The sequence below is a fragment of the Halichoeres trimaculatus genome, unplaced genomic scaffold (genome assembly GCF_033239565.1).
Source record: "Halichoeres trimaculatus isolate MK-OKI-2021-1 unplaced genomic scaffold, fHalTri1.1 fHalTri1_scaffold_1, whole genome shotgun sequence".
Lineage (NCBI taxonomy): Eukaryota > Metazoa > Chordata > Actinopteri > Labriformes > Labridae > Halichoeres > Halichoeres trimaculatus.
In genome coordinates this window covers 40,452,473-40,474,677 of record NW_027437179.1, presented here as the reverse complement: position 1 = coordinate 40,474,677, position 22,205 = coordinate 40,452,473, and the positions used below count along the sequence as shown (strand labels likewise).

The window sequence follows — 22,205 nt, the reverse complement described above, 5'->3', positions numbered from 1 at the left end:
ACTTGAGGGAGGAATGGCGGCCCCTCGCAGTGTCTTCATCTCTCTCTGCAGTTTTTGTCTGTTTTTATATTTTTCGTGTGGATCTACGAGCTCAGGAAACAGAAGAGCAAACCAGGAGCGATGCGGCTACAAGGTAAAAAACAAACCCAGACTCTTTATCGCCAAGTTTTTCCCACATCTGAAGAGTTTAAAGCTGCTGCTGCGGTGTCTCAAGTCTCCTAAAAGTTTAGTTTTCAGAGCTAATTTCTGTTTCCTTTGAGATTTTGCTTACTTCTATAACTAAATTAACACCAGAAGGTTCAATAAGTTAAAGTTTAAAGCCACGGGTTGGTTGTGTCGCCGTGTTTTTGACTCCAGGTTGCGTCAGTCACGCCACCTTTCTTACCTGTCGGACGGAGCTCGAGCTCCTGCTGTTGGCTCGTTTTAAACGCGACGTTAAACCAAACTCTATTTATAAAAGCGCTGATTTAAGGATGTTTGGTATTTATTTTGCACTAGCAAGGGTAACTTGAAAAATTATGAATAGATTATAAATAAGTCAGGTGTTTTCTTATATTCGGCTTCATTATTATCTACTTTTAAAATCTTCAGCTTAGTTAAAAGCCATTTAAAGTGGTCCCTGGCCCTAAAATCTGCATGTAACTGAGCCAAACTTCACATTAATGTGTGTAATGTAGGCTTTTTTCAGTTAAAATACCTCAGCAGAATTGAACATTGACTCCAAATGCTCATTTGTGTATCAGTTATCATCAATGAATAATTTTCTATATATTTGTTTTCATCAGTTTTTAACTGTTTGCACAATCAGACCAAGGAAAAAAAACCTTTTAGTGTAAAAACTACTCAACAATTAACCTGATTCTCATTCTGAAATCACGCATTTTCAGATCTTGAGGTGTAAACGGATTCACCGAAAACTTCAAATGTCCCTAAAGTGACACTCTTGGCCTTTCTCTACTGTAAGTGGAAATGCAGAAACCTCTTGATGCTGTTAACAAACCCCGTTTAAGAAAACAGTGATCCAACTGTCTTCATTTAATCAAAGTTATAACTTTTAATGGCATCTTTGTGCATCTTTCAGTATATTTGTTGACATTTGATGGGAGTATAATCCATTAAATGGCATCAAAACTTAAAACGAAGTCATTACCGACGTGAGAAAGTTTCTCCTTTGTGATGACTGACTCCATCTGATGAAAAACTTCCAGCTCTTTCCCTCTGAGCTCTGTGGTTTTGGGGGAATTACAGGTAGTAAAGCTGGTTTCCTGCCTTTTGTGTTGTCTGTTAAAAACATTTGATGTGGAAAACAGGAATACACCTCCTCCTCCTCCTCCTCCTCCTCTTCTCTGCTCCTCTGCTTCTGCTCCTCACAGCTGCTTTGTTTCTAACCCACTTTAAAAACCACTTCAGATCAAAATCTGTGCACGTTTATGATGTTTATCCTGGGAAAAAGCAGCCTGTTGTGGTTTATAGCAGGTTTCAGCCTGAGTCTGAGCTGTACTTTGGTGGGAAAGATCTCCAGTAACCTCAAAACTTTTTACACAAAGCCATGATTTTATTTAACGAGCTGTTTGTGCTCAGATGCAACTTGTTTTCCTACTTCTTCTCTCCTTGTGTCACTTTTAAAGCGTGAAACTTTGGATTTTCAAACAGCTAGTGATGGAGCGTGGAGGACATTTGTCAGGGTTTAATCCCTGGTAATCCCACAGACCTGGGCCCACCTCGCTCGCTCGCTCCTGTGAGGAATTTTTGGCTGGTTATGAAAACAGATACAAACATTTTAACAAGACGAGGTTCGACATACGGATGATTTTTGTTGCTTTATGTTATTTTGAAAACCTGATGTTGATGCTGCTGCTGTGTCGTTTTGGGATGTGATTATTTTAAGTTTTTAAAAATCTTGTGTTTGGATCAAAATAAACAAAGAGAATCATTAAACCGCTTGGCCAGAGGGGGCACCAAAGCTGACACAAACATTACGGAGTTGAAACAGACACCTTATCGTCTTGTGCTGCTCTATATGAAACAATACGAAGCATTCAAGTAACTTTTTATTTGAAAAACAAACAAACAAACGTCATATCTGGGACTCAACTTCAGAGACTCTTGTGCATTAAATCGCGAAAAACTTCCCCTAATCCTAACCCTCACAACATAAGGATCCAAAAGATGTGGTTCAAAAATTGGGGTCTTAAAGCTGCAGCTTCCAGCTCTGCAGGCAAACAAAATTGGACATTATTAAAAAGCTGCAATACCCCAAGTGTCCACTAGAGGCTTGCTTCAAAAGCAAGGAAACTTCCATTTACACCAATGTTAAAAAGCCCATCTTCACAGCAAATTAAACTCATCTAAAGCCTGGTTAGAAAAAATGATTTCGTCTGAATAGCTTGATTATTCACTTATTTTATGTAGATATTGTGAGAGAAAAAAAGTGTTTTCTTTATATTTTGACCTGACATTGGTACAAAAACAGAGTTTTTATTAAAATTCAGTTTTTTGTTTATTGTTTAATGTAAACTCATTTTTTTCAGGCCTTCGTCATAAATTTGTTTATTTATTTAAATGTAAATTCTTCCCTCTGTGTCAGCTTGTTAGCAGCTGGAGCTGCTACGTGAGACTACGACAGGCTGTAAGTGTGAGTGACAGGGGGAGAAGCTCCACAGCTGTAGCTGTAGCTGCTTATTGGTGAAAAGAGAGAAGATCTTTAAACACAACACTCGTCCTTTTTAAGAAAAGTAAACTCACTGAGGATCGATTTAAGCCTGTGGATCAGTCCAGAACAACTGACTGTAAAACTCAGAAGATGCTCCGGTGGAGGGTTATACTTCAAGATCTCTGACTGGCTCATTTCACTGTCAATCAAAAAGGGATTCAGCCTCAGACAGATCATCCAATCATCATGCAGAAGCCCAGCGTCCAGGCCAGCCCACTGCCTCATAGACCCCCAGAGACGCTGAGCGTCCGATGGGCGGGACAAAGCCCAGCGTTTATCCAATGACCGTCCAGTTTCCACAGTGGAACAACCCACTCTACACTTCCCCGCTGAAGTCAGAAGACGCTCAGCATCCGACTGTGTTAAAGCGCTGAGACGCTGCGGGGATGAATGAGAAGGAGGTGGAGCCAGTTACCTGTGATAGGAGCTGATTCTGAACTAAAGATGAAGGAATTCTAGCTCAGATTTAGTCAATGAAATGTACACACAGCAGAACATATCAACACTTTTTTTAGGAACATTTTAGGGGAAGTCTTAGAGCAGTCGCCACTGGTGTAAACATCTGAAAACAGAGATGTTAATCATTAGTGCTGGCTCAAGAGACTGAATACAGGAGCAGGCGTTATGGATTTTTTTTCTGTGTTGTCCTGTTGGATGGAGGAATTTTCACTTCCTCTGTGGACAGGATCTTTTAGAAAATGGTGAAGAAACATTGCTTTTTAGGAGATCGTACACATATGGATGTAGTTCAAGAGATATTTGTGGATTTTCATAATTAATCATTGAGTTGACATGAAGACAGGTCTGATGTCACTGAAGCTTTGATTAAAACTTAGATTAAGCTAGCTTTACTGACTTCTAACTTTTCTTTTTGTCTTTTTAATGTACCCTCTGTAGAATCTTAACACAGAAAAGAGTTTTGCGTTGGTACCAGCTTGATGTATTTTGATTTTGATTTTTCCTGTCAAACTGGGACTTTTAATTTGAGTGCTATCAGGATTTCCTTGGATTGGAGCCAGCCTCTAGTGGACACTCGAAGGACTGCAGTTTTTTGTGTTTCTGCATTAAATTCACTTTTTAACTCTAGAAGTTTCTGCTCTGTGGAAAAAAACAAAGAACACAACTAACGACAAAAATATTTATTAAAGATAGAAAGGGAATAAACTCAGAGTGAAGAAATATGTGACAAAAATGGTGTTTTGATAATTAATCAGTGTTTCTTAACGAGGATTAATTTGTTTATAACTTTAGCGCTTGAGTCAAACTTATGTGAAATAAAAAGTTTTAAGAAGTTTTGTTCAGATTTTAGTGTTAAAACAGGATTAATGTGTTTTAATTCAGATTTGTAACAGTGTGAGTGTGTGAGTGTGTGTGTGTGTGTGTGTGTGTGTGTGTGTGTGTGTGTGCAGCCATCCACAGGTTTTAATTTTCCTGTGTTGATAGATGACTCCCTCCTACCTTTGATGGCCCGTGTCTGTGTCTGTCTATGTGTGTGTGTGTGTGTGTGTGTGTGTGTGTGTGTGTGTGTGTGTGTGTGTGTGTGTGTGTGTGTGTGTGTGTTGTCCTGGTTTCCTCTTTCTAGCTTTGAAGTGTTTTCTACAGGAAGCTTCACACTGTTTACTCTGCTGAAACATTCCTTCCTGCAACCCCCTCCACCCCCAGCACACACACACACACACACACACACACACACACACACACACACACACCCCTCTCTCCTGTGTCCCCCTGTCTTTTCAGAAACACACACTTCAAAGGCTGCAGGAGGGGGTGTGTGAGGACCTGCTATTCTACAGGTGTGAGGTTATTACAGCTCTTTGTGTGAGTGTGTGTGTGTGTGTGTGTGTGTGTGTGTGTGTGTGTGTGTGTGTGTGTGTGTGTGTGTGTGTGTGTGTGTGTGTGTGTGTGTGTGTGTGTGTGTGTGTGTGTGTGTGAGACCTCTTAAATCTCACACAGCGTACATGTCGGCGCTGTGTGTAACAAATGTCCCTCAGCCCGGCTGGTAAAGAGTCAGAAGCTGTTTTTTGCTGCTTCTTGTTTTTTGTTTGATGATGTTTTGTTGATTTCCTGTTTTCTGTAACGTCTGGGAGTGAATCAGAAACATTACTGGACACATTAAGGTGGATGTAGACAACTAGTTTTGGGCATTTTTTTCTCAAATAAATCAGACGAGAGGCTGAAAAGGACAGAAAGTGTCTGAGTAAGAGTTTTATGAAACAGTTGTAGAGTTAGCTCGTGCACAGATGTGATAAGATCGTCTTCATGACGCCAGTTTCAGGTCCCAGGGTTTGGGAGATGTGGAAAACTTTAGGGAAGAAAACTTTTGTAGTAGAAAAGAGTTGTACAGGAGACAAAAGTGTTTTCAATCTGAGTCTCCAAACTCAAGAAAAAGTCGCTGAATTTGTTTGTTTGAAGGCTTCAGCATCGAAAAAACGGCTTCACAGACTTAACGGTGTTGGCTACAGCGCTGATTTGACGCAGAGAACAAACAAGTCTCTTGAAAATAAATACCTCAGTTAACCACAACAACAAGTAGAGTATGAAGACATCACATGATGAGTGTTAACGTGTTAAAGAGACAGGGTTTATGACTGATACAACAGCCGGCCAGCAGGGGGAGCTCCAAATGTTTATCAGTACCAATATCAGTCAATATTTACTCATTAGCTGCCGGATATTTTCAGAGCATCTTGAAAGATCTTTCAAGACCCAAATAATCTTATTTTCTATGCCTATGTTAACACCAAAACTACCTAAGAAGAGTAGACTCTCTTCTTTTATGTCTCTCTTCCTGTTTTGATCCAAAAAACAGACAAAACGTACTTTTTTTGATCGTGTTCTTCTCAGGCGTTTCATCTTTTGAGCTTCTCCATCTTCGTCTTTTCTCACGATTCTGCTGCTCTTCCGCTATGAACTACCCCGAAACATCATCTGTTTCGACATTGCTTTTTTTTGTTTGTTTTACCAATATTGGTATAGGTAAATATCGGTTATCAGCCATAACAGCAATAATATTAGATATTGGTACCAGCCAAAATTTTCATGTCTGTGCATCCCTTTTTTTTGTTGTTTTTTTTTGTCGAATATTTTCATTACATTTTCTGTTATTGATGTGTGTACAGAGAAGGAAAAGACATCTTAGATACACTAAATAACACCATACAGAGGGATTATTTGTTTATCAACAACGGCGGATGAGCATGCAACTTAGGTGCTGAAGTACTGCGGAGTTTAACGGTTTGTTAACCGACATGGAGGAGTTAACCACCAAAAAAAACCCACATTTTTACCTTAAAATCATCACTTTGACGGATGGTAAAATTATCCCAGGTTTTTGAAAAAGCAGTCAGTGGACAGATACTAGGTGGACAGATATTTTTAGAGGACAAATCCGGCGTGTACCGAGAGAGGAAACACAACTATCACTCGATGCTCATGACTGCATTATCCGTGAACACTTGTCAGACTGTGACAGAGCAGGACGTAAACATTTTTTCATAATATTCCCTAATTATACTTCGATCATGGAATCCTTTTCTGTTGATCATAATTTATAGGTTCACTCATTATTTACTGTCCATGTTTGGTTAGAACCTTGGCCCCAAACCAACTGTTTCATTAAATAAGCAAAGTCAGATCTGTATTTTGAGTATCAGCAGATATTATTGCTTGTTTGCAGTCAAACCTGGTTAACTGAGGTTGGATAAAGACGGCACATTTAATTACACACACGCAGACGTCGCTGGCTTTGCAGCGTAAAGTGTGACCCTGTTAACTGGTGACTCTTGGCCGTTAATCACTGATACTGTCGTCTCAGAGTCACCAGTTAGCATGGTCGCTATTAACGCTGAAACACCGGTTGCTCTTTAGTTGAAACTTGACAGAAGTTGCCTCTATTGTGTAGTATTGTTTTTGAACAGCTGTCCACAGAACAACCGGACATTTTTATGCTGCTAACAGGTTGAATTTAGTGTTTAAAAAACGCTAACTCATCTGAATGAATAGAGCTAAACAATGCTTCTGCGGTCAAGATGTTTGGAGATTTTGGGACCCTCCTGTTGGGGTGCCAGACGATCTGATCCCAGCAGGTGGGGCTAGAAACACTGCTGTCTGTTGATTGGTGGGAAGAATCGCCACTTCCTTGCTATGGTATCACGCTTTTACGTTGTTGCACGGTTAGGTTGTACCAATCCAACCCGTACCAAACTGTACTGATCCGTACCGGACCACTTTGAGGAAACAGGGCTTATGCTGGTGATCGTTTGCTGGCTGATGAACGGATGTATAGACACACGAACAGACGGATGGAAATGTGTGTAAGAAAATGTTGTAACAATCCCGCAGAGAGCGTCCTCCTGGAAAGAACCACGCTCAGTTTTTTGAATCAGAAGCAGAAAGTTGACTTTTCCCAAACGGAGGCTCTGTGGAGACCTGCAGGCAAACCCGGCTCAGATTTTCTGCAGTAAAACTGAAAAAAAAACCAAAGCCTTTCTGGGAAAAATTAAATCCTGAAGACACTGCTGGGTATTCTGGTCCTGAGAACAGATCTGTGAGGTTAGGAGGGAACAATGAGGGAACACAGGAAGAGGATGGAGGAAAACTCAAACTCCAGGCGTAAAATCATAAAAAAATATAGAAATGTTTCCCAGCAGAAGAAGTCGATCCGCAAAGAAAACACAGAAGATGATGCTCAGTCACTACTGCTGCCTATAGGCTCTATGCACGGATCTCTTCTGCATTGGCATGAGGTGGCATGGGCATTTCCTGTTACCGAAAAAATATGTTATGATGACAGAGATTAAATAAATATGGTGTTTGCTGGAGTTGCCTGAAGTTTCTGTTAATGATTTACAGAGAATCATCCAGGGAGCTAGCACAACACCATGTAGCAAGTCGTATAAAGGCTTTTAAATGTACATGTTTTTATTTGTTATGAGCTTTGAAGGTAATTTGCTAACAGTAGCTACACCGAGCTAGAAGACTTACTTTCATGTTTGAAGTTGAGAGCTTCAGGTAATTCATACTTTAAATTCAGTTTAATCACGTGTATATACCTCTGACTTCATATGTTTGTACTTTTATAAAAGCATATGTTAGAAACAACGCTACAAGAGATCTCCCTGAGAGCCCACTGATACATATGCTAGCGGGTAGCATACATGGATAAAACTTCCTTTTTCCAGCAAAATAGCAACTTTCATCAACAAACACACAAACAAGTGTAAGAGAGTCATTTTAATCCACTGGACTTGTTATATAGCTCTTAATTTACCAAAAACGGTACAGCACTTGACGCTAGCTTGATGCTAATGGGCACTGAATAGAATAGAACTTTATTGTCATTGTAACAAGTACAAAGAAATTGAAGTCACAGCTGCAATCAAGAAAACAAAAGTGAGAAAGTGTATAGAAAGTGTAAAAAGCTCCATAAGAAAATCGATACTGACAGCTTGTCCATCATTGTCCAGTCAGCCAGTCTCCACCTCCACAGGGTCCAGGACTGAGCTTCTTCAGCAGTCTGTTCAGTCTCTGTCTCCTGGATCCTGTCTGCTCACAGCAGGTGAAGCTCTTCCAATGTGGCCTTGGTGTCTGGTGTTAGCTCTGTTAGCCATGTCTGTGAATAGCATGATGCTACTCTGCCTCCTGGTATTCCCTCTGTTGCTGGGTTTGCACGGCTAGCTCGTCCATCTTATTGGAGATAGATCTTACGTTCCCAATAACGATGGATGGAAGGACAGGTCCATGTCGTCACTTCTTAGCTCACACCTGAGAACCAGCACGTCATCCTCACCTCCTTCTCCTCACCTTGTGGGAAACATCAGGCCTAGCACCAGTTAGCATTGGCATGCTACAGGCTGCTAACAGCTGATTTCATATGTAAACAATGCAGCCATGGATACATGTAGGATCTCCAGACAAACACAGGAGAAAAAGTAGTAAAAGTATCACTGAAGACACAAAAAGTTTGGTGTCCATGACCAACAAATGAGCCAAACAAAGTAATGATCTACTCCAAATACAAAAAAAAAAATTACAAAAATATTTTGCCACTTTCCACTTTCTCGGGCGTGCTTGCCGCTTTTGCCTCTTTTGCCTCTTTTGGTGTGAACGCACAGTAAGTTGTCTGCTTGAACGTGCTATGCTAGCAGCAGCTAATGTGTATTTGATAAAGAGGTCAGACTTCTCTCTGATTCTTCACCCTTTCAGCTCGGACGTCTCTGATCGCTCTATCCAACTCTTTGTTGCTCCCTCAGGAGACACTGAGCCTCCGTGAGCTTCCCTCGGACGTAAAAACAGACTTTGATGCGTTAGCCTTCACGGACAAATAATCAGGTGCCTCCAGAAGAGAAAGCCCTGATGAAGGAAGCAGCTCTTCTCCGCTCGGATGTTTTAGAAATCATGTTCCTGAACGAGCCGTGATTTAGCGTTCCCTGGTTCAGCACATCTGCTCGAACCATCACGTCTGTCTCAGCGGAGGAAGACGCACCAGGAGATCATCCAGCTTCCTCATCCTCCTCTCATTTCTTCCTCCTCTGTAGCCTTTCCATCATCGTAAAAAAGGCAGGTTTCCATTCCTCACGTATCCCATCATCCTCCTCTGCAGCGGCCTCGGTGTGTTTTTGGCATCAGCGGGCCTCAGAGGGCGTCACGGCTGGATGGGAGTCGATGTGAAACACGTGTGTGTGTTCTGGTTTTCTGGCGAGTGAATCAGGCGGAAGGTGAAGAGTCGATGCTGAGACGTCACCGCTCGCATAAAAAAGTCAGAGGAATATTTACTCGTCATTGTCTTCAGAGGAGAACGTCTCTAAACGCAGCTCGATCAGAGTTTTCAGCGAGTTTTGAAACAGATTTCAGGTCTTTTTTGTGCTCAGGACTTGAAAGTAACGACTGAGACCAAACTTTGTGTGTGTGTGTGTTTGTAGATGGGGCTCTTGATCATGCCCGTGCCTCAGGCTACAAAACTCCGTCTTGGTCCTCTTAATGTCTTCCTGTCTTGTACACACACATAAACACACAAACACACACTCCAACACATAACACATGTGGCTGCTCTGGATTATCTGAGGGGTCAGAGGGGACCGAGCAGCCGCTCCAACATCAGCTACGATCGGTCGTCACATTAACCTTTGGTCAGATTTAAGTCCAGTCCCCTCGGGTCGGGTCAGATTTCGTTGTGGTGCTGCAGATCTTCATGCGTCAGGATCCAAATGGACTCTGAAAGAAATCCTTTCCTCTCTAAGTTTGTTCCTGCTAGAGTTTATTTGAGTAATGAAAGTCAAACATGTCAGCAGATCCTCAGCCTGCTGTTTTTAAACGTGAGCTAAACTCTTCAGAAGTGTCCTAAATCTTCAAGCTGAGCTTTAAACAACTGTATGATCAGAGTAAAACCTGTTTAGGACGGAGGAGGAAGAGGATGTGACAGAATTTGAGAGGCTTGAATGTGGAGATCAGGGCGGATGTGAAATGAAAAGTTAAGATGGGATCAGCTGAAGTGGAAACAAACTGTGTCATAAACGAGAGCTTCACAGGTTTCTTGTGCTTTCAGAAATCAGGGTTTGGCAGAAAACGTCAGTCGTAGGAATCAAGGTTATATCAGTTAACTAAAACAAAACAAAAAACGAAAACTAAAATTTGAAATACATTGCAATTAACTCAAACTAATAAAAACGAGAAGAGAAAACAAAACCGATAAGTAAACTAAAACGGTATCTTGTGTTCACAAAACTAACTGAAACTAACTAAAATGATAGACAAAATTCCCTTAGTTATAGTTTTTGACAATATCAAAAGCCTTTAGGATTTAAATTAATCTGACGCATTTTCCCAACCAATTTTACGACAGTTTTCGGCAGTTGTCAGCGCTGTACGGCACCAACATAGCAGCGTATTGGGACGAGCTTGTTTACTGCACTGACTGGCTGTGCTCCGTGCTGCGACCAAACGTAGAGGAGCAACGAATCAGAGCATCTGTAATAGTTTAATTGTTACAGAGTCCAAGTTTTTATTTATTGAAGCTCAAATTATATTGTTTTTTTTATAATTTATGTTACTATTATTTTTATGTAATTTATGTCAACATTATTTTATATAATTTATGCTTATTTTTTTATACTAAGTTTATATTATTTTCTTGTGTTAAAGGCAGCAGCCAACAGTTCAGTATCAGCATTGACTGAGCAGTGAGCACTATGTTGGACTTAAAAATAAAATGTATTACAAAATGCACCTGGTTAATAAGGTATGAAAAAACTAAAACTAAACTAAAACTAAGCCTTGTTGCAAAAATCAAAACTAAATAAAAACTAAAATGCCCACTCTAAAACTAATTAAAACTAAACTGTAATGGAAAATAAAATGTCAAAACTAACTAAAACTAAACTGTAATGACAAATCCAAAACTATTATAACCTTGGTAGGAATGGGTACCTTTCATATTTAGGATGATATGGTACTTAACGGTACCAATTTTCAGTACTTTTGTGTGTTTATGTGGTAAAGAATATTGATTTGTTCAATGATAAAGTTTTCAATTTAACATATTCATTTCTTAACATAAAAACCTCAGATGCTGTGTTTATGTCCAGTATGGAAAATCGCCAACTCGTCCACTAGAGGCAGGAGAAAAAATCAACAGGTTGTAGTATCAGGATTTTTTGTTGTTAGTGATTTTATATTGTGATTTTTTTTCTTTTTTGTTGAGATGTCTGATCCCCTGAATAAATCCTTAAAATGGACTCACAGGTGATGAGCATTTCTTGGGAAAAATATCAGAAATGCACCGATTAATCAGTTTCCCGATTTCCTTAATTTTGGGGGAACGGAGATCGGTGATCGTCCCATCCTGACATATGAAACTTATCTTATATTCCTCCATGAAGGTCTGACAATCAGCCATTGTTGCTTTTTGCTCTGAGACCTAAAACTTAGGACACTTTATTGGTTGTTTAAGTTAAAACACAAAGATTTTATTGCTTCAAAGGTATTGTTAAATAATTTTCAATAAAATAAGATTGGAACAATGAAGGCAAATGCTGTCAGTTATAAAAAATAAAAAATAAAAAATAAAAATCGTTATGGGCCCAAATCGGTATCTGCAGGTTAGGCTTTTTTTTTTTTAAATTAACTTTTTTATTGACACTTGTAAACAAACACATATAATGTGAAAAAAAAGTTGAATGATGAAGTCTACAGACTAAATCAGGAGCCATCTTTCCCCAAAAAATGCTCATCACATCACATGAGTCAGTTTTTAGGATTTATTCAGGAGTCCCACATCACGTTACTAGATTATCAAAGAAAAAAAAAATCTCTCTGCTGGAGAAAAACAGTAACATTTTTCCCAACCCAGCTTATATAGAAAGACTAAAATGAGGGATATAAATTTGAAAAAATAGTTTTTTTGAACATAAAAATTAATTTAAAAAACAAAAAGACAGATTCTTCTGTGAATCCTCCCACCTGTACTAACGAAATTGATCTGATATCAGCACCAATGATGTGACGTTTAGCTTTATTTGCAGGTCATTGAAGCTCCAATAAGTCTTTGAGGAAATGTTTAAAGTTTAAATGTATTGAAATTTTCCAGTTCTGTGCCACCACAAGAAACTTGTACAGTTTGCACTTAGCGTCTCTATTGGACTTTAACGAAAAACACTGCCCCACGGCTGTCGTCACTCTTGCTCCTTTGCTACTTTTTTAGCATTTTAGCACACGCTGTTGTTGTGATGACGTGGGCTCTGCATGCTGGAAAGAAGTGCATCTTTCTTACATCATGTGCTGCCTCAGACCCCCTCCTGTCCAGCTGGGAAGACTCCCCGCTGAGAGGGAATGTGTGAATGGCCCACTTTAGGAAAAGGGAAGGAAACATCAGAAACCTTCCTTCAGTCTGAAAACACCAAACTGTTTCTTTTTGAGCTTGTTTGTGTTTCTGAACGGCCTGAGCCGACCATGCGTGCACACGTTTAGTTTCTCTGATGCTCGCTGCAGAAAAATCTAAATGAAACCCACGTCTGACCCCAGCTCTGCAGGAAAAAGAAAAAACATGAAGAGAAGAATCTGGAAACAAAAGTGAGGAGCAACAATACACACTCTGAGAAAAACTCAGTGTGTGTGTGTGTGTGTGTGTGTGTCTGTGTGTTTGGAAGCAGCCAACCAGAGATTTCCCACCACAGGAACAAAACCTGCAGCTTCCTCCTCCTGCATGACTGCTCCTCAATGACCCCCCACCACAGCTCCTCCTCAGCCCGGAGGAGCTGCTCCTCTCCCGCTGTGAGCGTTTGTCCTTTGAAGGACTTTTTCTTGTTACGGAGCGAGGACGGGATGAACTCTGACTTTCATTAAAGGGACTCGACCCAACATGGTCACAACCAGCAGCTCACACGTGCAGGAAGGTCGATGTTAAAGGATCAGGTACGAGAGAGCAGAGGTCATGTGACCTGAGGCCGCAGTCACCAGCTGAGCCTCTGATTGGCTGATATTCTGCATCTCTAGTTGTTTCCAATGTTGTTTTAAAATTACAGGAATTTGGCTTCTTGTTTTTTAGCTTCTGAGGAGATGGTTTCAACAAATAGTTGATCACAGCAGCGTTTTGTTGAACTGAATCTTCATCCCATCTGTCAATAAAGCCTGCCACCGCTCTACTTCACCTCCTACAACATCAACAGCCCACCAACTTTCCATGCACCTGTGGCTAACCTCAAGTTTTACAGCCCTGGGAAGATAACTACATCTACAAAAAGACTAATCTGGAAGAAAATACAGATTTTAATTCTGTGTGGATGGATTCATTTAGCTGACAACGTGCTGGCTTGGTATACATGTCTGATATGTAGCAAGGCATGGGCAAACGTAAAATAAATTAATGATTTGAGCCATATAATTAATATAATCAGTTCTAGTATTTTTTAACAATTTTTTTTTTCTGAATTTTTGAATTTTTTTCGTTTTATTTTTTATTTTTTATTTTTTTTAAATAAAAGACATAAAAATGTTTGCTTATGTGGGAAATCAAAAAAATTCTTTAATTTTTTCCAATTTTTTTTGACAACTTTAATAAAAAAAAAAAGCCAATTAATTGAATAACTAATGTCTTTAATTTTCAGAATTTTTAAATTTTTTTTTAAGAATTTCAAAATTCTTTAAAATTTATGAAAATTGAAATTTCATTGGAATCTTGCAAGATTTTGAAATTTTTATAACTTTTAAAAATTTTTGCAAATTTTTTTTGTTAATTTTGGCAATTTAAAAAAACAGTTTCAGAATATTTTTTGCAATTTTTGCAAAAGTTTTTCCATTTATTTATTTATTTATTTTGTGAAAAATTCATTAAAAATTCATAACCAAGAAATCCAATTTACAATATTATCAATACCATAAAAACCAAATTGTTTCAATAATTTTTGATTAAATTTAACTGATTTTTGAAATTTTAAATTTTGATGGGAATTTTTGCAAGATTTTAAAAGTTTTATGCAATTTTTTTTAAGTTTTTTTTTTTTTTTGCAATTTTTACACGTTTTATCATTGATTTTTTTTTTTTTTACTTTTTTAATAAATTCATTCAAAATTAATAACTAAGAAATCAAATTTACAATTTCATCAATACAAAAAAAATATTTAGATAATTTATAATTTATTTTAACTGTATAATTTTATACACTTAAAAGTCTTTATTGTGAAGAAAAAGTAGATTTTGTGGCTCTGGATTGACTTTAATCCAGGTGAGCTGCTCCTGTGAAAGTAAAGGTTGCAGACCCCTGACTTGCTACAATTTGTTGCATGTCTTCCTTCTCTTTCTACTTCCTGAAAACAGTCAATCACCAAACACTTTTAGAGGTTTTAGGAGTTTCTGCAGTGTAAAGTGCTGATTAATCCAGTTCAGGAGGCCTAATGAAAACTGTAACTCATAAATATTTATCATCTAATCTCAGTCTGCATCACAACTCGATGCCAGCGCTGAACCAGGCTCCTGGTTCCCATAACTCGTCTCCTCCGACTCCTGATCAGCCTGTTGATTAGAGGTCAGCCCTGAGTGCGTCCCGTGTTCTCCGTCAGTCCCACATCTGGATCTGCTCTGCCCCCCAAACATCAGCAGAGTCTGCTCGGTGAACCCTGAAAGCCGTAATTGAAGCAGTTCCTGTTTAATCAGATCGCTTCTTCTCCTCTTCCTCACTTCCTTCCCTTTCTGCAGGCTCGGTGATTACTTCTCCCATCATCCTCTGCTCCCCCCGTCTGAATCCAAAGACTGGCAGCCTCCTGTTATACCTCCTTGTGTCCTTTCCTCCCCCCCTCTTTCCTTCCCTGCAGCGCTGTGATGAATTGCTGTTGATGTTCACAAACCGAGGCTGCAATTAGCTGTCTGATTACCACGCCAGACGAGTGTGTGTGAGTGTGTGAGCGTGAGTGTGTGTGTGTGGGGATTCCCGAGTCAAAGTCAGCTCTTTTTGTTTAGTGTTTTCTCTAACTCCGTCTTTTCTGTCTTATAAATTTTCAAGGAATCAAACTTTTCTCTAACATCCTCTTTCCTTTATCTCTCCTTTCCTTCCTTCCTGTCGTCTTTTCTTCAGTTGTTTACTGATGTGACTCAGTCTGTCCTGCCCTCAGGGTGTGTGTGTGTGTGTTTGTGTGTGTGTAAGTGGGGGGTTAATGATTATTACTAGAGAGAAACACCTGGCAGCAGGAAGGAAGAAAAGTGTCTGCTCCGTCTGTCTCTTTGAAAAATGATCGGTTGTGAAGAATGAGGGTTTGGCTCGTGGCGATGCGCCGAGTCTTTGATAAAAAAACACAAAGTTAAGAGTAAGAAGAGCGAACACTCTGGTATAAGTTTCACTCATTCGTAAGAAATCGTCTGTTTTTGGTGATTTTAAACCAACTTCCTGCATAAAACTTCTTCTGCATTCAGCAATGTGTGGTTTCAATGCAGATGTGTTGCTCTTTTTATAACCATCCCATTTTTATTACCACCCTGATGCGTCAGCCGATGCGTTTTTACTACCTGAGACTGTTTCCTAGTAACTTGCTTGAAGCCCCTCTGATCACTTCCTGTTTTGGTTTGAAGATTTATTCCCATCAAACTGACCCCCTACAGGGTTTATCTACCAAATATTACCTCGCTGTTTTCTTTGTACACCTTTTTCCTATCTTGCTTTGGACACAAAAAGGATAAATCTACAAAAAAGCAAATCTGAAGGAAATACAGATTTTAATTCTGTCTCGATAGATTCAATTAACTGACAAAGTGTCAGCTTAGTATACAGGTCTGATATGTAGCAAGGCATTAGCGAACAACATGAAATAATAAGTTGAGCCATATAATTGATATATATTATCAGATTGGTATTTTTTATTTTTTATTTTTTACATTTTTTTTAATTTCTGGATTTTTTTTTCATATGAAACATTGAAATGTTTGCTTATGTGGGAAATTAAAAAAAATCTTTGGATTTTGCCAATTTTTTGTAAATCTTAAATTTTTAAAAAACTGGAAATTTATTGAACAACAAATGTCTTTAGTTTTGAGAAATTTTGTGAAATTTTAAATTCTTAAAATTTTTTGAAAATTTTTTGGGAATTTTTGCAAGATTTTTGAAGTTTCATAACTTGGTAAATTCTTTGCAAATTTTAATTTTTATGGGAGTTTTTACAATTTTCTTAAAAGTTTCAATTTTTTTTTGCAATTTTTGCGATCACTGTGATGTCAGAGTGGTAAATAACTCAAGGCGTGGAGTTTTGGCCACTCTCGGCAGAGAAGAGAAATTGGTTTAAAGGATCTGGAAAAATCTCTGGGACAGATTTGTTAATGGGTTGTAAACAAAGGCAAACTTCTTCGACTCTCGTTTGGTACTCTGGTAGTGATACACTGCCCCCTGCAGTTTGGGAATGGACACCAACGAACACTGTGTGTGGTGTTCAAAAGCATAAAAACTTCATGTGTTCTCTCGCCTGGATCTTGTACGTCTCATTTCTGCGTAGAATGCAGGTAGACTGTATATATATATATTTTTTTTTTCTTTCGAGAGTCTAATCACTTCCTGACTCTACCTCCTGACATATTTTACGATCCCCGCAAAAAATATACACAAGAACGTCAGCTGTCAATCAACGTTAAATGTGACGTAAAACCTTGTTTTTAACCTCTAATAAGTAATGAAAAAGAAACTTTTCAGAAAAATCTGAGAAACATTTCTACCAGGAGTATTAATTTTTTAAAGTTTGACCACAGCCCATCTGGAATGACTGGGGAGATGGATTTTTTGACCTATACTGCAGCCAGCCACCAGGGGGAGCCGTTTTTGTGGCGACCTCACTTTAAGCTGAGAAAGATGACGTCCATTTCTTTTTGCAGGCTACGGGACAGCGTAAACACAGGCGTTAGGAGTTAAATTCAAACAGACCCAGCAGGACAAAGCAGAGCGATCTCTCCTCTTTGGTGTTTGGTTTTTTTTTGTGACGCCGTGAACCAATCAGGAAGTCTGCTCCTGGGCCTGAAACCTTCCCTTGATTTTAATTAGCCTCCCATTTCATGCTGCCAGCGGGACGTGTGTGCACACAGCAGCGCGTAAACCCTGAGAGGTCAAAGGTCAGCGGAGGAGGTAAACTATAGGGAAACACACGACGACAAAGAGACGTTGGGATTAAACTCTGAGAGTGTGTTTTCTCCTCCAGGAGAGATTTCTGCTCCTCACACGGACGCCGGCCTCTCTGCTGCTTGTTTGTGAGCGTTTGAAGCTCTGGGAATGTGTTCTGGCAACGAGGGTCTTCACAAGTGTATAATTACAAACGTGTGTGTGTGTGTGTGTGTGTGTGTGTGTGTGTGTGTGTGTGTGCAGGTTGTTAGGGTACAGTCACTTCTAATAAGCTCGGCACACTTTCTTTAACACACACGTATATGTGCACACACAGTAGGGGGTCCGTCTGATTGGATTCAGGTGTGTGTGTGTGTGTGTGTGTGTGTGAGTGTTTGTTGTAGTGTGTGACCAAAGCCTGACACCTCTGTAACAAGCCCGAGGGTGTGTGTGTTTGTGTGTGTGTGTGTGTGACAACAAGGTCAAAGCTGTAAAAGCGCTCACACACACCTCATGAGAGTCTTTGTGTTAGCGCTCAGAGAAAGGGATTCTGGGTAACTGTAGCTCAAAGGCGGTGTGTGTTATCTCACTCCTCGTCTTGTGTTTCTCCATCCTCTGGGTGGAGCGCGTTTTGTCTGCAGAAAAACTGAACCTGGTCGGTTTTTGTGGCAGGTTTGACGTCACTCAGAGGAACCGACAGGTGTTTGATTTCAGCCCAGGTAGAAATCGAAGCTGGATCTGAAGGTGGTCGCTGCAGGCGGTGGCGTTTTGTGCTCACAGAAATGTGACCCCATAAGGCCGAGCACACGCAGCAGACTTTAAAATCTTCACTGATTTTAACACAGAGGAAGAGTTCGGCCGTTACATCCCCACAGACACGAGATCTCACAGAATCTCGTGTGATTAAACGTGACTTCAGAAGATAAAAACAGGGAAAGGAAATCAGGGTAAATAACTCAACAAGCTGCTCTTCTTCTTGAAAGAATATATAGCCCGTGTAGACATGTTTTTATTAACAATACTATACAGATGTGCTTTTACTAACTTGGTTGTACACATGTGCTCATTGTTGTTGGTATGAATTGCAGGACACTTGAGGGGGGGCTGGGGATTCCTGGGATTTTATGGAGCACCCAGAAGAGAGTGACCACAAGTGAAGTTAATGTATATACCCAATAATAAAAAGAAGTAACTGTGTAACATCAATAACGCAAGTCAGCAATTACTTTTTTAGAGTTGAGGTGTTTCAGTCGAAGTGAGGAAGGTAAACAATTAAAGGAAGGAAGGAAGCGAGATTTGTGTGTCTAACAGTTTCTCTACAGATAAGTGAGGGGGGCTGATCACCCACTTGATGAATGCCAGTCACAGACAGAGCCAGAAGACGGCCAGCAGCCAATCAGAGGGGGACAACACCTGGAGAGCCAATAAGAAGATGACTCAACCTACATTCTTTAGAAAAACTCTGTTAGTGACTATATATTGGTGCTGAGGGAGAGAGTTGGGGTCAGTCTCATGAACTGTCTCTGCAACATGTAGGGAACAGGGAAATGAGGCTGCACCAGAGATCTCTGTAAATGCATATTCTTGACATATTGTTAATAAATTTATGTTCAACTGAGAACCAGGACGTCTCCTGATCCTTCCCCATCAACGAACTGCGCGGAAAGAGGTGAGAGGAGAATGGAGTCAGATTAATAATTTTAGTGTATTTTGGTCAGATTGATAGCATCACATTTCCAATAAGAAGTAGTTTAAGTATTTGAGGAATTAAGAACAAAGACATCATTTGAGAGTGACAAACTATCTGTGAGGTACCCTGTCAGGATCGCAGTATGGGAAACTAACTGAGGTGAACAGTAAAAAGTACCCTGTAAGGCAGTGTGAAAATGTACCCTGTCAGGATAACAGTGTGGGAACATGACTTAGTGCACGGTTAAAGGTACCCTGTAAGGCAGCGTAGAAAAAGTAGCTCTGTCAGGATAACAGTGTGGGAAGATACTGAGCACCCAGTTAGAGGTACCCTGCAAGGCAGTATGGGAAAGCAGAGTAGGAGTGACACTTAGATGTATGTCATACAACTCACCTCTTTTCCAACATTCTCTTTCTCTGTCAGTTTAGGTTCACCTTAGTTTACTGTTGTGCTCGTTAGCCGTAACATCCTGAAGATGACACTTTCCCGTTTGCTCCTGTTGGAGTCAAATTTAAAAAAACAGGAAGCCGTTGGCAACATTTCAGTTAAATTCATTAACTTTCTGCAATAGAGTTTCCTTTTTAATTGATATTATTAACTCTGATTATCTATACTCTGTGTGTGTGTGTGTGTGTGTGTGTGTGTGTGTGTGTGTGTGTGTGTGTGTGTGTGTGTGTGTGTGTGTGTGTGATGGGCAAACCTCTTTGACCTTTATAGTCCCGTTTCCAGCAAGTGGTCTGGTTTGGATCAGCACAACTCTTGAAGTTCATATGAAAATTGGGCAAGTTTCAAGGATGGGAGTGTCTTTAACAAAGACCAAACTGTCAGGAGTTCCCAAACTTTTTAATCTACGACTAGGGATGGGTATTGAATCAGGTACGTTTATAGATATTGACTGAATTCTGTCAAAAGTACGGGATGCCGATTCCTGTAAAATCAAAAGGTACCATGTTTAGGTACCTAAATGCATCTTTAGCCGCGTTTCCACCAAGCAGTCCGGGTCGGTTCGTCTCGGTACGGTGCGCTTTTAGCGGCGTTTCCACAGACTCATCCCGGGACGGATCTCTAAAAACCGAGACGAGCCGTCCCACTTTTTATGGACCCTTTCGTATGGGTGCCAGACTGAACCGATCCGCTCTAGGAAGGTGGAGCAACACACTGCAGACGGTTGATTGGTCAAAAGAATCGTCACTTACCCCGACAGCGGCTGTATTTCTCCAGGCGGCTCACAGACTTCTCTGAAACGAAGCTTGATTGCACTTTGTAACAGAGAGTTACATGAAAATCACAGAGAGGACGAAATGCTGCATGTCTTCCATCCGTGCTCTTTGTTTACTGTGTCGCGTTTTCTTCTTTGTTGGATTTAATTGCGGGGTAAGCTGCTACGGCGTCGCGCTATTGTTTACCAGCTGTGGCTTCCGGCATCCAGCTTAAACGCCGCCCACCACGAGAGGGCACAGTTTGCTGTGGAAACACAAACGGGATCAGACTTAACTGTCCCAAACCGTCCCAAACCGTACTGAACCGACCCGAACTGCTTGGTGGAAACGCAGCTTTTGTGACTGTGAGGGAGTAGAAGAGTAGGTGATTTTCCATGCTGGACATGAACACATCATTGCATAGTTATATGTCGAAGAATAAATATGTTAAATTGAAAAAACTTTATACTTTATTATTAAACAAATAGGTTTTTTTTTTACCACATAAACACAAAAAAATAACAAAAATTGGTACTGCTGAGTACCGGTACTGATTGCCAGGTACTGGGTGTTGGTACCGTGTCGTTTCAATTGTGAAAGGTACCCATCTCCAAAAATATTGGCGCCAGAGATTGGTGACTTCCTGCCTCCATACACTAACAGTCTGATCCAAAAGCAGACAGAAACAAACAGTTTATCTGATGTGTATAAAAAGAGTCTACCTCTGGTCACATGTCTCCATGTTTCCTGAATGAATCAGCCTCTGTTACCATTCATATCCTGCTTTAGTCACCTTGGTGGTTTTCAACAAAAAAATGTGGAAAGCAGATCAAATGCCTTAATACGAGTAACTTTTCTCTTGTTCCATTGGCAGAAAACTTTTTCCAAGCAACTCAGACCTCATTTTAGTCTTTAAATAACTTGAAATAAAACATTTTTCTGGACTGTGCAGGTGAATGTGACTGATATTAAGTCTGAAAAGAAGTTTTCTACTTGAAAATAAGACAAAAACACTTGATGAGATTTCTTTTTTTCCAGTGTGGTATAGAGCTGCTAGTGTTGTAACTAAAGCCCTGTTTCCACAAAGCAGTCGGGTTTGTTACAGGTAGCTGCTTAAGCTAAGGACGCGCTCACACTGGCCATCCAAACCGTGCCGTGCCTAAGCATGATTGCCCCCCCGCAGCGCTGTCCCCCAGCTGTAGAGTACAGCCAGCGCTCACACTACCCCTATATAAACCAGACTTCAGCGGGTATCAACACGCGCACAGCACGCCTACGTCATCGTGAAGCTTCTGTTTACATGAAGCGCGATCTCATCAGAGTCAGCACAATGAGACACAGAGAGCCCTGCTACAACTTTAGAGACTTTTAGACTTATAGGAAGTCGTTTACGCCCGACACAGCCCTCTAACACCCCCACTTTGTTTAAAATGATTGTCGAGAAATGATCATACGTCATGGTTCGCACACACGTCTGCGTGCTTGTGCTCGTGAATGAAGTAAACCGTGCCAGGTTCTTTTTTTCTGTGTCGATTCTTTCCACCAATCAGTTGACTGCAGTGTTTCTAGCTCCACCTTCTGGGATCGGATCGGATGTCTGGCACCCAAACAGAAGGGAACCAAAAAGTGGGATCTAAACACATTTCTACGGTGGCCCTGAAGTGCAAAAACATGCTAGTACAAAAGAAAACATGACAGCAGAAACACAAAGAAACACAGAACAATAAAAAGAGAAAGTGACAACCTTTAGGTCATTTTATGACGCTCGTATTAAAATATACTCTGATAAAAAAATACTACAGGTCATATCATGGCACTGATGTTTTCAATCAACAGGGAGCAAAGCTTTTCCTTTGAGACAGAGAAGATGAACAGTCAGCTGCTGGTACCTTCCTTTTCTGTTTTCTTCTTTTGTCCTCATGTTTTCATTATTTGCACTTCAGGGCCACCATACATCCCATATCATTCTGGTTCTCTTTTTTGAAAAGTCAATCAAAGTTTCTGACAAATAAATCTCTTTCAGCATGAAAGTTGCAGCT

At 40.2% G+C, this 22,205-nt stretch overlaps 1 protein-coding gene across 1 annotated transcript in view; it reads left to right on the top strand.

The window, feature by feature from the left end:
- Positions 1–22,205, top strand: part of il17rd (interleukin 17 receptor D) — a 39,545-nt gene continuing 17,340 nt past the window's right edge. The window contains exon 1 of the mRNA XM_074675693.1: positions 1–133. Within this exon, the coding sequence (XP_074531794.1) occupies positions 14–133 (120 nt within the window). The 5' untranslated portion in view covers positions 1–13. The remainder of the gene's footprint in view (positions 134–22,205) is intronic.